This window comes from Pseudophryne corroboree, chromosome 6 (genome assembly GCF_028390025.1).
Source record: "Pseudophryne corroboree isolate aPseCor3 chromosome 6, aPseCor3.hap2, whole genome shotgun sequence".
Taxonomy (NCBI): domain Eukaryota; kingdom Metazoa; phylum Chordata; class Amphibia; order Anura; family Myobatrachidae; genus Pseudophryne; species Pseudophryne corroboree.
In genome coordinates this window covers 550627125-550643359 of record NC_086449.1, presented here as the reverse complement: position 1 = coordinate 550643359, position 16235 = coordinate 550627125, and the positions used below count along the sequence as shown (strand labels likewise).

The 16235-nt window shown below is 43.7% G+C and overlaps 1 protein-coding gene across 4 annotated transcripts in view; it reads right to left on the bottom strand.

The window, feature by feature from the left end:
- The window catches only part of LOC134932872 (uncharacterized), a 423538-nt gene that overhangs the window by 89745 nt on the left and 317558 nt on the right, over nt 1-16235 (bottom strand). For all 4 annotated transcript variants that reach the window (XM_063927693.1, XM_063927692.1, XM_063927695.1 and 1 more), the window contains 2 exons: nt 8505-8568; nt 2610-2699 (listed from right to left, as the gene is read on the bottom strand). In XM_063927693.1, the coding sequence (XP_063783763.1) occupies nt 2610-2699; nt 8505-8568 (154 nt within the window). The remainder of the gene's footprint in view (nt 1-2609; nt 2700-8504; nt 8569-16235) is intronic.

The window sequence follows — 16235 nt, the reverse complement described above, 5'->3', positions numbered from 1 at the left end:
CTTAAAATTAGTTGTGCAGATTTTTCATTTGGGAAACTTGTCAAACATTAGTTCACATCTGTGCAATGCGTAAAAACTTGCCAAATTTTTAATTAAAGATACTGAGGCATTGATTGGCTTCCCATAGTGGAACACTGATGATCATGTAAATATTCTAATTATGCACAAATTTATGAAAGACAATAGAGCATTCTGTTATGTTTATTATTATAGCTGATGTATGATTTGTGGAAAGTTCATAGCTGAATGAATAGGCAATAAAACAAAGGTTGAATTTTCCAAAATTACTTTAAAAAACCTTTGTATTTAAACAGTGCAATTAGTTGTCTGCAGTCTAATATTTTTTCTTTAAAGCTGCTGTCTTTAACTTGAGGTTCAATTTTGTCTGTGTCATAGGCAATTTTAAGTAGAGATGCGCTCGGACTCCAGTGCTTTGGTTTTGCCAAAACCATCCTCTGTGTTTTGGTTTTGTTTTCCTGGTAAAACCTGGCAAAACCACTCTCACATGTTTTGGTTTAAAAAATCCTAAAATCAGTTAAAATCATGTAATTTGGGCATGTTCTTGTTGCTACAGTATTATTAACCTCAATAACATTCATCTCCAGTCAATTCCAGTCAGTTTTGACTACCTCACAATATTGTTCCCCACAATTGGCAAAATTGGCCAAAGGGTGGCTGACTAAGCAACAGAGCAGCGGCACAAACATATACGGCAGTTATTTCTATTACCCCAGTGTTAGTGGAGCCCGGTGCTGGTTCTAAAAATACGTGGGACCCGTACGTAATTTTTCCCCATATTTTTAGAAACAGAACTGGCTCCTAGAGCCCATTATTGATTCATTAAATACAGCGGAACCCTACACATTTTTTCCCCTAGTATTCTTTTAAAACAGAGCCGACTCGTTATGCTTTGCAACAGACCCCATGCTGTTTTTTTTTTTGCAGAAACAGCAAATTCAGGTTGGTTAGCTTTTCAGAAAACTCAAACCGCACAGCTCTAATTTTGAGGCAGGATTGTATTTATCTAGATTTAAGATAAGCCCTATCCTGAGAATCTTGGCTGAGGAGGAAGAATTGTGGAACAGGTCCTCACCAAGTCCCTTGAGCTCCAGCATCTTTCTCATCTCTCACTAGTATAAATAATGGCAAAGAGAGTGCATGGTGACAAACACACTATTCAACCTGCATTGACTAAAATCAGAGTACCTGTGACTGAGATTTGCAAAGAAGGTACAAGGTAGGAAGATATTTCATATAATTGTACCTTGCCTACTCCTGCTCTCAGTCACAGTCAAGCTCCTCAAATAGTGTCTTATGTACTTGATGATACTATAAGTCATCACCATGTGCTTTCCCCTTTAGTCAGTTACATGAGGCCTGTAACTATGTATGTTCTTGGTATTTACAGCCACAAAAAGCTTTATTTTGCTTGGGGAGTTAGAACTTGAGGAGGAGCAGATAATTTGAAATCATTTTTACCTAACGGTTGATAGTGATTTGTGGCCTAATTTAGGGCAGGAAGAGTATAGAGGTAACAAAATGCATTTCCAGCTACAGAACTTGGACAGTTTCTGCCTTGAAATTATTTGAATCTCAGTGCTCAGTATCTGCAACTTCCTGATCCTAAAGGGCCACAACCATCTACACAGTGTGGTACCAACTGTGCTTTTTGCCATCAGATATCCACCTGTGTGAGCACATCTCAGACTAACAGCGGGTTGTAATGGTGTCCGAATTTGCTGGAGGTGCGGGATGCCAGCTGAAGTTGGACTTTTTTTCTAAAGTGACATTCATTTTCAAAGCATGGTTTTGCCTTGTAAATGATTGTCACATTAAAAAAAGGCAGAGGGCACTAATCTTAGTGTATTTCCATATAAACAAGGTTATCCATGATCCTGCTCCACCAAGTTACTGACCCTTAGAGAAGATGGTGGGGTGTGATTGACAGACAGAGGCGTTCGTGGGGTGGGAGGGGGTGTTGCGGCGGCGTTTAAGGGGTTATGCAGTGGTGTTGGGGGGCGGGGGCTGGACAACGCAGGCATGTCCGGACGTCACATACAGTCGCTGTGACCCCAAACATGGCGGGTAGCCATCTGCCTTAGCAGCTAGGCAAAGGGCTACCCTAAACATGCTAAAGCATCGCAGTCGTGCAACGCTTTTGCATGTTTGCGAGGGGAGCGGCAGGGCTCGGCATGCTGGCAGACTTGCCCTGTGCTGGGTTCCCTTCGCATGTCAGTGTAATAGATTGTAGAAGTGCGATTTTTTGCATATCTACAATCCATGGTGAATTAGGCCCAATGTTCGTAGCATGATTTCAGAGTTTTTACAATCAGCAGAAATATGCCGTTTTTAAAACACCTGTGTTACAGCAGTCTAAGGGCCGTGTCACCCAGGCACATTATTCAGCTTCAGTTTTCAATGGCAAATAACTGAATTTATTTAATGAGCATTTATATAAAAAAATAAATCTGTATTTTACATCATGAGATTGGGCATTCAGGGCTTGGTTACATGTGTGTCTTTTAAGACATTAATCTCAGATAGATAGGTTGATAAAGTATGATAGGTAACCCTTGCCTTTGTTGAAAAACACTTCTAAAAGAAAATACCTGCATGGTCTTCACATCTCTAGAGCGCTGCAAAGGTGTAGATTCTCTGTAATCTAATATATCCACTTCTACTTGTAATTTCAAAATGCTCTGAAAAAGCAGGACAAAAATACATTTTCTCCCTGAAAACACAAACCTTTAAAACCAATTGCTTTACTGTTAAGTAGGATCTTATATATTTATTTTTTCAAAGTTTTGTATTCTTCTGTACTTCACTTAAGAGTAAAACATACATACATGTACATGTACATGTTGTAACAGTCATAAGTCCATTTGAAAAAATGACAAACATTTATTGCAGAGCTTTAAAAGTGTGTTTCCCAGTTGAATATTAAATATTAACCAAGCTTATTTGGAGGAGCTGCATGCTGAGGTTCCCCAGAGCTGCTCTATATCTATACAGCAAACAGATGTACAAGTTTGCATCTTCCTATTGGTCCACCCATTTTCAGTTGCCATTTCTGGGGCTTTAGTACAGAAATAGACTTGCCTCGAGAACTCTTGTTTCAGCGAGCAGTTCCTAATGCTCCTCAAAGGAGCAAGAGCAGCTCAGTTACACCTTAACATTTAACTGAGATTACAGCTTTAAAATTAGATATATATGGCGGGATGTAATGACGTCTGAGATCACGGGAGGTGCAGAATGCCGGACGTCTTGGATGTTTTTTGAAAGGGGCAAACACTTACAAGGCAAAACCATACCTTGTAAGTGATTGCATCTTTAAAAAAATGTCTGAGATCGTCCGGCATCCCGCACCTCTGGTGATCTCGGACGCCATTACATCCCGTTGATGGTGCTTGATGTTAATTTAATCAGGATCTTAAGGGCTGATGTATCAAGCAGTGAAAAGAGTGTAGAAATGGACCAATGGTGAAAGTTGTCCATTGGTTGCTGTGGACAGTTTGACCTGTGTTAAAGGAGTTAAGATGTTAGATCAGTTTAAAGGATAACTCTTGGATGCAACATAGTAAGAATGGTCAGTCTGAAAAAAAATACCTGAGGTCCACTACATCGCCCCCATATACTGCACTATATCACTACCTTATATCCCCTATATGCCACACTACATCACTACACTACATCCCCCTTATACACTGCATTATATCACTATACTACATCCCCCTATCTGATGCACTACATCACCCTATACAATGCACTACATCACTACATTACATCCCCTACGTGCAGCACTACATCACTACACTACCAGAGACCAGAAATGTCTGCCACACTCTCCTCACTCAGCAGGTATTGGGGAACATGTCTAGACCCCACACTCATGTAATTACAGTTCGGGGCTTTTACATTGGATATTTAAGCAAATACAAAAAGAGAAAAGATAACCCTGGTGGGGAGCACTCTAAATCCAGAAACAGTAGCTACAATAGCAGAGTAATATATCTGTTTTAAAAAAATTCACTTTTATTTGGTATGCCTTAAAAACATAAGGTCTACAAGAAACATATAACATTGCTCTTCAGAGCATTTAGTGATCACAGTAAAAATCTAACAGAAAAATATAACTGTATGTCCAGCTAGCGTGCCGGGATACATTAGGGTCCGTCAGCAGAATGGTCCTCTTTTAATATAGGACTCTTATGGTCTGAAACCTACAAATCCTGGTATTCCCAGGTGGTCATCTACCAAGTACTTGCCAGGCCCAATCACTGTTTCGCTTCCAAGATCAGACGAGATTTGGCACACGCAGTGAGGTATGATTGTAGAGAAGAATTTTTAGCCCAGAGTCACTGAGGTACCAAACGGACTAGAAACCCTTTGATCTAGCTGGCTTGATTCTTAAACTGAAAAAGTATTTTTACATAAAGTGACCTTCATCAGTTTGATAATAGCCCATATATTATGGGTCAGTTCAATTTTTGAATCATTGGTCACAAAGTTTATCCATATGGAAAAACTCTTGAGTGCCTTTGAATTTAAGAGGTATGGGGCACCAGGTGTAACAATATATAAGTATTCAAGAGGATGTATTTCCTTAATGCAGCTGGAATTTTATGGTGCTATCATTAGATCATACGGGAGTGATTATATAATTTTACTCTATTTACCAGCTATAAATGAATGATATTAATATTGATCAAATTAAACACGTATAAATTAGATCTCTGATAGAGTGAGAGAATATTTAAAGTGGCTGGGAAACAGGGATCACACTGGATGTTCCACAGAAAACTGAATTTCGATACACTGAAATTAATTAAGATTAATTAAGATCTCTATTCAAGTAAACATGCTCAATATGAAATAAAAGAGCCCTGCTACAGAGGAAGCAAAAATGGTGTGGGCCTAGGCCCTCATTCAGTATGGATCACATTTGCAAAGCTGCTCACAGCAGCTTTGAAAATGCGATCCTTAGCAATGCAAATGCAGTAGGAGATGTTACACACCTCCTTGCTGCATCTGTCGCAGTCTGGGATCAAACGACAAACTGGGACCAAAACGATGGTCATCTGCGACGGCAAGCTGAGTGAGCTGGGCGGCTTGTGAGGTTAAGGAAACCACTTGTCGAGAAGTAGTACTTGACTTTGCCACTTATGGAAAAAGCCCCCCCCCCCCCTGTTGTTGTCAACGCCTGGTGCCCTTCCCCCCCCGAACGCTGATTTTTTAAAGGCGGGAAATGCATTAAGCAGACCATACAGTCACCTGCTGTGTTTTTGCCCCAATCCGCAATGTGATCATTGAATGTATTGCATGATTTTATCTATTATAACATGCAGACGCAGAGCTTGCAAGAAAGCTCTGTTCCTGCAAATCTACTCTGTAGACTTGTCGATTTACAGCAGAGACCAGATGACCATTGTCACAGTGCAGGACGCTGGCGATCAGATGACTTAAAAAATAAATAAATGTGTGTGTATATATATCTTATTGGAGATTAGACACAAATGGCTGATCACCAGTGGTGGCTCCCTACTCTGCTCTGTCAGTCAGAGTGGAATTGGGAACACTGAAGACAGTGGGTTTTTTCACTTTTTTTTTTTTTTTTTTTAAAGCAAATTCACCCAGATTGCATTTACCATGTCAAGAATCTGATTACTAAAAAAATGTGAATTAAAGTTTTTGGGGTCGTTTTTCATGAAAACTGCTCCAAAAGCCTATAATACATTTCATTGAAACTAAAATTATGTGAAAACCCCTTTTCACATTATTTTAATAAAAATAATATTAATAAATATGCTACAGTGTGTGTTAACACAATGACCCAAGGGACTAACATTTGTTGCTGGCTTACTAACCATTCTCTTCTGCAAATCACAATGCCAGGACTGAATATTGGGGGTTATTCAGGTGTGTTAGCAAACCAAAAAAGCACACTAATGGGCAAAACCATGTGCACTGCAGGTGTGGCAGATATAACGTGTGCAGTGAGATTTAAATTTGGGTGGATTATATTGTTCCTGTGCATGGTAACTACTGGCTGCTTTAGTTTTACACTGCAATTTAGATTTCAGTTTGAACATACCCCACCCAAATCTAAATCTCTCTGCACATGTTACATCTGCCCCACCTGCAGTGCACATGGTTTTTACCCATTAGTGTGCTTTTTTGGTTTACTAACAAACCTGAATAAGGCACATTGGGGGTAATTGAGATCTGATCGTAGCAGCAAATTTGATAATTTATGGGCAAAACCATGTGCACTGCAGGGGGGGGGGGGGGCAGATATAACATGTGTAGAGAGAGTTAGATTTGGGTGGGTTATATTGTTTCTGTTCAGGGTAATTACTGGCTGCTTTCAAGGGCGTAGCTACCATAGGTGCAGGCAGTGCAGCTGCTATGGGGCCCACCTTCCCTGTCAAAGTAATTTTTCACCTTTGGGTGGCTTGTAGGGGCCCTTTCAAACTTTTTCCTTGGGGCCTGCATTATATCTATGTATGTCCCTGGACCTGCTCATTGTAGTGTGGTATAAAATGAACTGGAGGGCATTTTAATGTTATATAACATGAACCGGGGCACTGTAATGAGGCACAATATGAACGGGGAGCACTATATATCATAATGTGCATTGGGGATACTGTGCGGCATAATGTGTACTGGCAGCTCTGAAATGTGACATAGGACAACTTAAGCACTAATACGATTCATAAAAGAAACTAGGGCACTACTATGGGGCATAACATTAAATAAGGCTCTACTATGGTTCAGATAATGAAATAGGGCACTATTATAGGGTGTAAAATTAACAACTGCGGTAGAGAAGTGTCTCACTAGAAGTATTGGGACGGGCAGGGCCGTTTCTAGCCAATTTGGCTCCCAGTGCGAGATTTAAAAATGCGCTCCCCCATTCACATTTAATGAGGCAAGGGGGCGTGGCCTCATTAAAATGGGCATGGCTTTGTTAAGATGGGCGTGGCCTCATCTGATCTCATCATCACGGCCACCACAGGATAAAAAAATAAAAAGTCCTCATTTTACACATTACAGCAGGCACGCGACCCCATTTTACACATTGTGGCAGGAAAGTGTCCCTATTTTACACATTGCGGCAGGCACGTGCCCCCATTTTACACATTGCGTCAGGAAAGTGTCCCCATTTTACACATTGCGGCAGGCACGTGCCTCCATTTTACACAGTACAACAGGCAAGTGTCCCCATTTTACACATTGTGGCAGGCACGTGCCCCGATTTTACACATTGCGGCAGGCACGTGCCCCCATTTTACACAGTACGGCAGGAAAGTGTCCCCATTTTACACACTGCGGCAGGCACGTGCCCCCATTTTACACACTGCGGCAGGCACGTGCCCCCATTTTACACAGTACGGCAGGAAAGTGTCCCCATTTTACACAGTGCGGCAGGCACGTGCCCCCATTTTACACATTGCGGCAGGCACGTGCCTCCATTTTACACATTGCGGCAGGAAAGTGTCCCCATTTTACACATTGCGGCAGGCACGTGCCCCCATCTTACACAGTACGGCAGGCACGTGCCCCCATTTTACACATTACGGCAGACTGCGTCCCCATTTTACACATTCCGGCAGGCAAGTGCCCCCATTGTACACATTCCGGCAGGCAAGTGTCCCTATTTTACACATTAAGGCAGGCATGTGCCCCATTTTACACATTCCGGCAGACTGCATCCCCATTTTACACATTCCGGCAGACAGGTGTCCCCATTTTACACAGTACGGCAGGTGGTGGTGGTGGGGGGGAAATTAGAGAGGGAGGGAGGGAGAGAGAGAGAGAGGGAGAGGGGCTGACTTACATTTGAAGTGGTTCTTCCCGCTCTTCAGCCGCCTCTCCCTCATCTGTGCGGCGCCGCCGCCGGCCGGCTTGGCTCCCCCTTCTCCCTCCTCCCGAGTGCCCAGCTCGGGGGGCGGGGTTTCGCAGAATGACACGATTGCGTCGTGACGTCACGACGCAATCGCGTCATTCCGCGAAAACCCGCCCCCCGAGCTGGGCACTCGGGAGGAGAGGGGAGGGGGAATTCAAAGTACTCAAGAAGTGCCGCGGCGGGCGCCCCGTGCGGTTGCACGGCTCGCCCGCCGCAAGAAACGGCACTGGGGACGGGTGCCCACAAAGACCTGACCATAGCAGCAAATTTGTTAGTAGATGGGCAAAACCATGTGCACTGGAGGGGGGTCAGATATAACATGTGCAGAGAGAGTTAGATTTGGGTGGGCTGTTTTAAAACTGAAATCTAAATTGCAGTGTAAAAATAAAGCAGCCAGTATTTACCCTGCACAGAAACAATATAACCCACCCAAATCTAACTCTCTCTGCACATGTTATATCTGCCCCACCTGCAGTTCACATGGTTTTGTCCATCTGCTAACAAATTTGCTGCTACGATCAGGTCTGAATTAGGCCCCATCGGCCTTATTTGCTAAAAGCAATAGGTCAGGGAAGATTGCAAAAAGATTATACTTCACCTCAACAAGTTGTGTGTCCCCAAAGTAGGCTGCAACATGCAATAATGTACTCCCATCAACACACCTGAAAATACAATGCAGACTGGTCAGAAAAGCCTTTAGCAAAGTACCATTTATAATCACAATATAAACTCTGTATAAAGTACACAAAGCATTGGCGTTTCTATAATGGGTGTAATGTGTGCGGCGTACACGGGCCCTGGATCCAAGGGGAGCCCACACCACACACATTGCACCCATGTTTATTCATTACCTTTCTGGAGTCCCAAGTCAGAGCTGAAGCCGCGGTGAAAAAAAATCACCTTCAAAATGGCAGCCACGCATTCGCAGTAGTAATTTAATCTCTGGATCATGGTGGGCGTCTTGTTTCCTGAAACCTGCGCATGCCAGAGTCTACTGCACCTTGACGAGAAGTCTGGAGTCTGCATGCAGGCCCCCCTCCTCTGTAATAATAACGCCCCTGAGTACAACCTTTATTTATTTGTCAATTTAGATGGGCTCACTTATAAAATGCAATGGATAAAAGGCACGATCATTACAAACATATAGCTTTTTCAGTTGTGTTTTCCTGCTGATAAAGGGGGTCATTCCGAGTTGATCGCTAGCTGCATTTGTTCGCAGTGCAGCGATCAGGCTAAAAAAGGCAGTTCTGCGCATACGTATGCAGCGCAATGCGCATGCGTATGCGGCGCAATGCGCACGCGCGACGTACGGGCACAACGAATGATGTCATTTTGCACAGGGTCTAGCGATGCATATCAGTCGCACTGGTTGCCGCAGAGTGATTGACATGAAGTGGGCGTTTCTGGGTGGCAACTAACCATTTTCAGGGAGTGTTCAAAAAAACGCAGGCGTGCCAGGGAAAACGCAGGCGTGGCTGGGCGAACTCTGGGCGGGTTTGTGACTTCAAATCCGGAACTGAATAGTCTGAAGTGATCGCAAGCGCCGAGTAGGTTTTGAGCTACTCTGAAACTACAGAATTTTTTTTGGCAGGCGCTCTGCAATACAACCGTTCACACTTCTGCTAAGCTAAAATACACTCCCAGTGGGCGGCGGCATAGCGTTTGCACGGCTGCTAAAAACTGCTAGCGAGCGATCAACTCGGAATGACCCCCAAAGTACCAGACACCAGTAATGACATCATCATGGGTTTGAGAGTCATCCAGCAAAGCAATTAGCACAGAGGAAATATTTGAAAGTGCCACTGAACCGGAGACTGATTCAGTAGCCGACTTCCTGATGCTGAGCTACAGGAGAGAATCTATATTAATATTTATACTATGACAAAAGTTAATCTGCACTGGTAATACAAACATGTATTAACTGCAAAACGGAAATGAATGGTTATGTGGAGAGGAACTATATTTTGGTATGTCATTTATATACACTTTGTAAATGTGAAATAGACCCTACGTGTTTGCGCTAAACACTGGTGGGGTGATTGACGACAAGAGTGTGATTGGACAGCAGAGCCTGGCATTCTGACTGTTTTATACACATTTTGACATCACATTTAATTTGTATCACTTCTGTAGCAGCAGGTTACCCTGAGCAGTAACTTAGCCTTTTCCTCTGGGGCATACTTGCCTACTCTCCCGGAATGGCCGGGAGGCTCCCGAAAATTGGGTGACCCTCCCGGCCCCACGGAAGAGCAGGCAAGTCTCCCGATTTGCGGGTCCCCCCTGCCCGTCCGCCCACTTAGTGTGTAAAGTGGGCGGTCCGGGCAGTCGATGACGCGAATCATAGCCACGCCCCCTGCAGTGTAATGCCGGTGATCGCGGCATTACAGAGCGGGGGCGTGGCTTAAAACGGTTGTCATTGTGGCTCCGCCCCCGTTCCGCCCCTGTCCCGCCTCCGGTCCACCCCCTCCTCTTCATCACAGCCTCCCCTGCCCGCCCTCTGAGCCGACCTGGCTGCTCTCTCCCGCAGAGAGCAGCCAGAATGTCGGTAACTATGCTCTGGGGTTGTGTTTGTACACTATGTAGACAAAAGTAATTGGACAGCAAATAGATTATCAAAATTTTATTGCCATCAGTACTTTGTAGGTCCACCACGTGCCATAATTACTGCAGCCCAGGGACATGCGGTGAGGAAAATGGCTCAGGAGGCACTGGCTAGTACCAGAGCCTGATTTACACACAATATATGAGCCCAAGAGTTCATGTGGGCATTATGCACAGGTGCAGCAGTATATACTGCTGGAAATTCTGTGAGTTTTGATCACAGATGTATGGAAAAGATAGGTGTCTCACCTGCCATAGACTTTTTACTCCAGAGTTTGTATTTTTCATATATTTGATATAGTCAAAACTCTGCATCACACGTCACTGCCCGCTATAGCTACGCCCATGAATAACCTCTTCTTGGGGGTAATTCCAAGTTGATCGCAGCAGGAAATTTTTTTAGCAGTTGGGCAAAACCATGTGCACTGCAGGGGAGGCAGATATAACATGTGCAGAGAGAGTTAGATTTGGGTGTGGTGTGTTCAATCTGCAATCTAAATTGCAGTGTAAAAATAAAGCAGCCAGTATGTACCCTGCACAGAAACAAAATAACCCACCCAAATCTAACTCTCTCTGCAAATGTTATATCTGCCTCCCCTGCAGTGCACATGGTTTTGCCCAACTGCTAAAAAAATTCCTGCTGCGATCAACTTGGAATTACCCCCCTAGAGTGGTCTACTTGATCTTTAATATATTTACTTGTTTTGTTGTGCGCTGCCTATAGTTACAATGGTTTAAAAAAATGAGTCTATTGTTAAAAAGGGATGCAGTATATAGCTCGAAGGACAGGATCCCGGTGGTCGATATACTAGCGCCGGAATCCTGAGGGGCGCCAGAAGAACGGTTACTAAATCCCGACAGCCAGAGTCCTGAGCGTTCTTCCAGTGGGACAATCTTGCGTCTTGCCATGTGTGTGTGGGGGAGGGGAGGTTTAGGCATTAGAAGGGGGGTTAGGGATAGGGTGCAGGGATGGGAAGGCTGTGCTTAGGTACCGGAGATGGAGGGTTAGGTTTAGGCACTTAGTAGGGGAGGTTAGGGCTAGGCACCAAGCAGGGAGGGTTAGGTTTAGGCAGCGGGGAAGGGAGGGTTATGGTTAGGCACCACCAGGGAGGGTTAGGATTAGATACCATCGGGGAGGGTTAGGATTAGACACCATCGGGGAGGGTTAGGATTAGATACCATCGCGGAGGGTTGGGATAAGGCACCCTCAAGGCTGTCGGGATTCTGATAGTCGGGATGCCGCTGTCGGTATTCTGACCGCCAGCATCCCGTCCATTAACATATCATACTGAATCCGTTAAAAGATGCAGCAGGGAGAAAATTGAAGAAAAGCCAGCAACGTAGACATGAAAATAGAGCTATACTTACATTTCAGTATGACAGATAGACGTGAAAATATTAAGTTCTACTAAATTATTTAATATATATGTTTATTATTTTGTTCTAGTATACTTAGTTTTAAATTCATGTTAATGTCAGAAACCATAAACTGAAATTGTTGTGATTTTCACTGTGAAACCTTATTGTTTTTGCTGTCAGACACGCAAAGTACATGCTATATTGTATGTATGTCTATGCTTAGCAGCTTATAAATACAAATTTGTTTTAGGTGACAAGTCAGTTGCTATAGTGATGAGAAGTCTTAATAATGTATACTGCACGGCTATAACCTGTTAAATCTCCATACAACACCATTATTTACTAGTTGAAGAATATGCTCATGAATGTAATGCCTACTAGGAACAGTAAGAAAAGGAATGGGAAGATGGGTGGGGAGCAATATGCTTCCAAGAAAATTGTACAAGTGCTTACTATATAAAATCTCTTTGTATTCTGCAATTATATATATATTCCCCTGTTATAATCAAGCTTTGGACATAATTAAAGTCATTGGAAGTCATTGGTTACAGTAACACGCACTTCATGGGCTATTGGGGGTTATTCCGACCTGATCGCTCGCTGCAGTTTGTTGCAGCACAGTGATCGGGTCGGAAATGCGCATGCGCCGGCGCCGCAGTGCACCGTCGCATAGCAGACGTAGTTGCCTAGCGACGAGTAGCTCCCGGCCAGCATGCTAAAGCTGCGTTCAACTCGGAATGACCCCCATTGTCAACAAGCATGCCCCTGCGACTCACACAATGGGGTCTATTCAATTCAAGTCGGAATTCACGACTTTTTGGAAAAACTTCAGTTTCTGACATTTTAAAGTCGAATCCAGATTCAACCTATTTAATCAAACTGTTTATCCATCAAGTCAGAAATTCCAACTTGTCAGAAAACACGTGGATCGGCGGATTAGCCGCAAATCCTCGTGTTTTGTCAGATTAGCGGCCAAATCAGACAGGTTTTAGCCCTGTTTCCAACAAAGTCAATCCGACTTTAAAAAAAGTCGGATTGCTAGTGTTGGAAATGGCCAAAACCTGTCGGATTTGGCCGCAAATTGAATACTTAAATGTTGGATCCTTTCCGTCGGAAAGGATCTGACATCAATTGAATATACCCCTATGACAGTAAATTGTAAAAGCGGCACTTGTGGAAATGTCCCACTGTACTTCTACATGGTGCTACCTGGGAGGAGTAAATAAAAAGTGAGGAAATCAACCTGAACCCACAAAAATGAGCAAATAAGACTGGATAACAGCAGCTGACATCGCTGGGAGGCAGGTCTTAAGACCGGCTGCAGCTAGGATGGGTCTAAAGTCTGGGGCAGGGCTTAACCCTGGCACTGCTAGAAAACAGAAAAAATGGAGGATATCTCCCAGCGCTTAGTTTTATCGAATGAGTTCTATAACCTATAAACTATAAAAGTGATTTAGTGAATACCAATAATCACACAATCAAAGAATGAAATAAAATAAATTTATTTTATTAAAGGTAAAATATGGGGATTTCCATAGAGGATATCTTTCACTCCGTTCTAAAATACTAAAGGTTTTTTTACAGTGATTCCTAATACCGGTATACTAAAAATAATAAATGAAATGACAAGACAAACAACACAAATAACATGTATAATTAGTGATACGCTACCCTTAGCGATTTACTCACTAAACGTCTTAGATGTTATGATCACTAAAGGGTGATTCTTAAGTCCCAAGAATGTATCAATTTCCCACAAAGTGAAACTATTTGTATCAAAAAGGCAGTCTTTGTAAAGCTTCCATTCAGGCCACAATTTCCTGGAGCCAGTAAGCACAAATTTCTTCAAGTATAGCCTATGGAAAGCCACTTTGGCAGAGACACCGAATCTTTGTCTGCCGGCAGACACCCGTCGTTTGTTTCTCCGTGGCTTTTGAAGTAAGTGGCTTTCCATAGGCTATACTTGAAGAAATAGTTTCACTTTGTGGGAAATTGATACATTCTTGGGACTTAAGAATCACCATTTTTTCTGTGTTTCTAGCAACGGAGAGGATAGTGGAATCCTCTCCCTTTTCTCCAGAGCAGCTTTAATATATCAAGTGAGGCAGGAATAAGCGCAGTACCCTACTCTTCCTTTTTACTGCTAGAAAACAGCCTGGTTACAACAAACTGCATCAGCTGCAGCCTGTAGAAGCCAGAAAGGACCGACTTGTTATCAGGGGAGTGGCTTCCCATGGGAAGTGCTCTCTGCTATTTCAGTCCGGACTGGCAGTCCCAGGGGGAGAAAACACCTCCCCACTGGGACTGTCTGTCTGGCTGTGATTAGCAGGGAGCACCTTCTATGGGAGGTCGTTGCCACTGCTAGGCAGTCCCTGTGGGTGGCAGGTTTTACTGGAGCCTGCGGTCCCTAGATAGAATCTGCCTCTGGACAACAGTATAGAAGGTATTAGTGATCATGATCAAAGTATTTAAGGTTCTTGAAATGTGTCATATGGTTGATCTTTACCTTTTCTATTAATACTGCAAAAAATAATGGTTTACATACTTGTGCATGCACAGAGCTCATTCTGCACATGTGAAGAATGAGTCCTGTGTGATCATACGGAGTGCCTCCAAGCTGCAGCCATTTGGAGACAGGTATGGGGTGGCACTGGGCAGCGTTCTACAAAACACTTTGTAGGCATGCTGAGGCCATGGTGCATCTTCCAATGCAGATTTCCTAGCCCCGGCAATGTGAATGGCCTGGCCTTCCTGAGTAGGTATCCGGATGATAGGTTGACATTAAAAAAGGTCAATATTCAATCGGTTGACCCCAAAAGGTTGATATGCATTAGGTCGATAGGTACAAAAGATCAACATGGTCAAAAGGTTGTCATGTAAAAGGAAGACAGGTTCAAAAGGTCAACACACATATGGTCGACACAAGATTTTTTTCACTTTTTTCTACTTTTTCATACTTTACCATCCACATGGACTACAATTGGGAATAGTAACCTGTGACGCGCGCAGTGGAATTGCCCAAAAACACAAAAAATGTGTTGAATTTTTCTGTGTTGACCATTTCCATGTTGACCTTTGATCCTGTCGACCTTTTGACCCTGTTGACCTTTTCTACTGTCTGTCTTTAACGTGTTGACCTTTTCCATATCAACCATTTGGGGTCAACCTATTAACTGTCATGTAGATCTATTAAACCAAACCCCCTGAGTAATCTGAGGGTTAGTCAGAGTGCCGATATTCATGCAAGTGATCTGATGCTTTGCCTTTGGACACAGCAGCGGTTCACAGATGCATGCAGGAGCCATCTATTTACACAGGATGCCTCCTGCTGCATTTGCATAATTTAGCCATAGCGGCTGCTGCTGCACTGCGTCCATCTCTGAATCACCCCCTCAGTCTTACACTGAGATTTGGCCACAAGTTAGTCTGTAGTTTAGCAATTTGCAGACCGCTACACATCAGATGCACTTTGAGTTTTCACCATCAGAACTACAGGATGATTAGTCTTGAATACTCTGTATACTAAATTTCAGAGAGGTGGGAGTAGCATCCTCTCCTCCTGGGACTGGAAGTGTGATGCTTAGCAGTGACATCATAGCCAAGAGCCACAATCCCAGTGTAACAGTGACATGGAGGAGGAGCAGCTTCTCCTTCATGTCAGCTCCTTTAGGTTGCTCTGTGTGTGGATACCACACACAGGGCCACCATCAGGGGGGTGTAGGGGGTACAACTGTCCCAGGCCTGGCAGCTCTGACAGAGTGGATAGACTGGGCCACATGCTGCCCACCTACTGCCACTGCCTGCTACTGAGAGGACCCCCACTCTTAGTATTGAAAATGTCCCTCCCAAAATGGGCGCCGCCTCAGGGGAGACGGTAAGTTAAAATGCTAGAGGGGGCGGTGGCCATTTGGGACATTTTCGAAAGGTTGAAAGGAGCAGGCAACCCCCGCAGGGACAGCGGACCCGTGGTGCCAGTGATGGCCATGTCCCTGACAACGAGCAGAACCTCTGACAACAGGCAAAACCCCTGAGATCAGGTACTGGGACATAATATGGTGACGAGCATAACTGTGGGGCATAGTATGGTGACAGTGACATTACTATGGGGGTCATAATATAGTGTAAGGGGCATTACCGTGTGGGGCATAATATGGTGACAAGGGTATAACTGTGGGGGCGTACTATGGTGTCAGGGGCATTACTATGGGGACTTAATATGGTGTCAGGGGATTTAGTGTGGGGGCTTATTATGGTGCAAGGAACATTACTTTGAAGGGCAAAATATAGTGTAACCCAGAGTATGTGCACAGAAATATAAATATATATATATATATATATATATATATATATATATACACATATAGGTAGA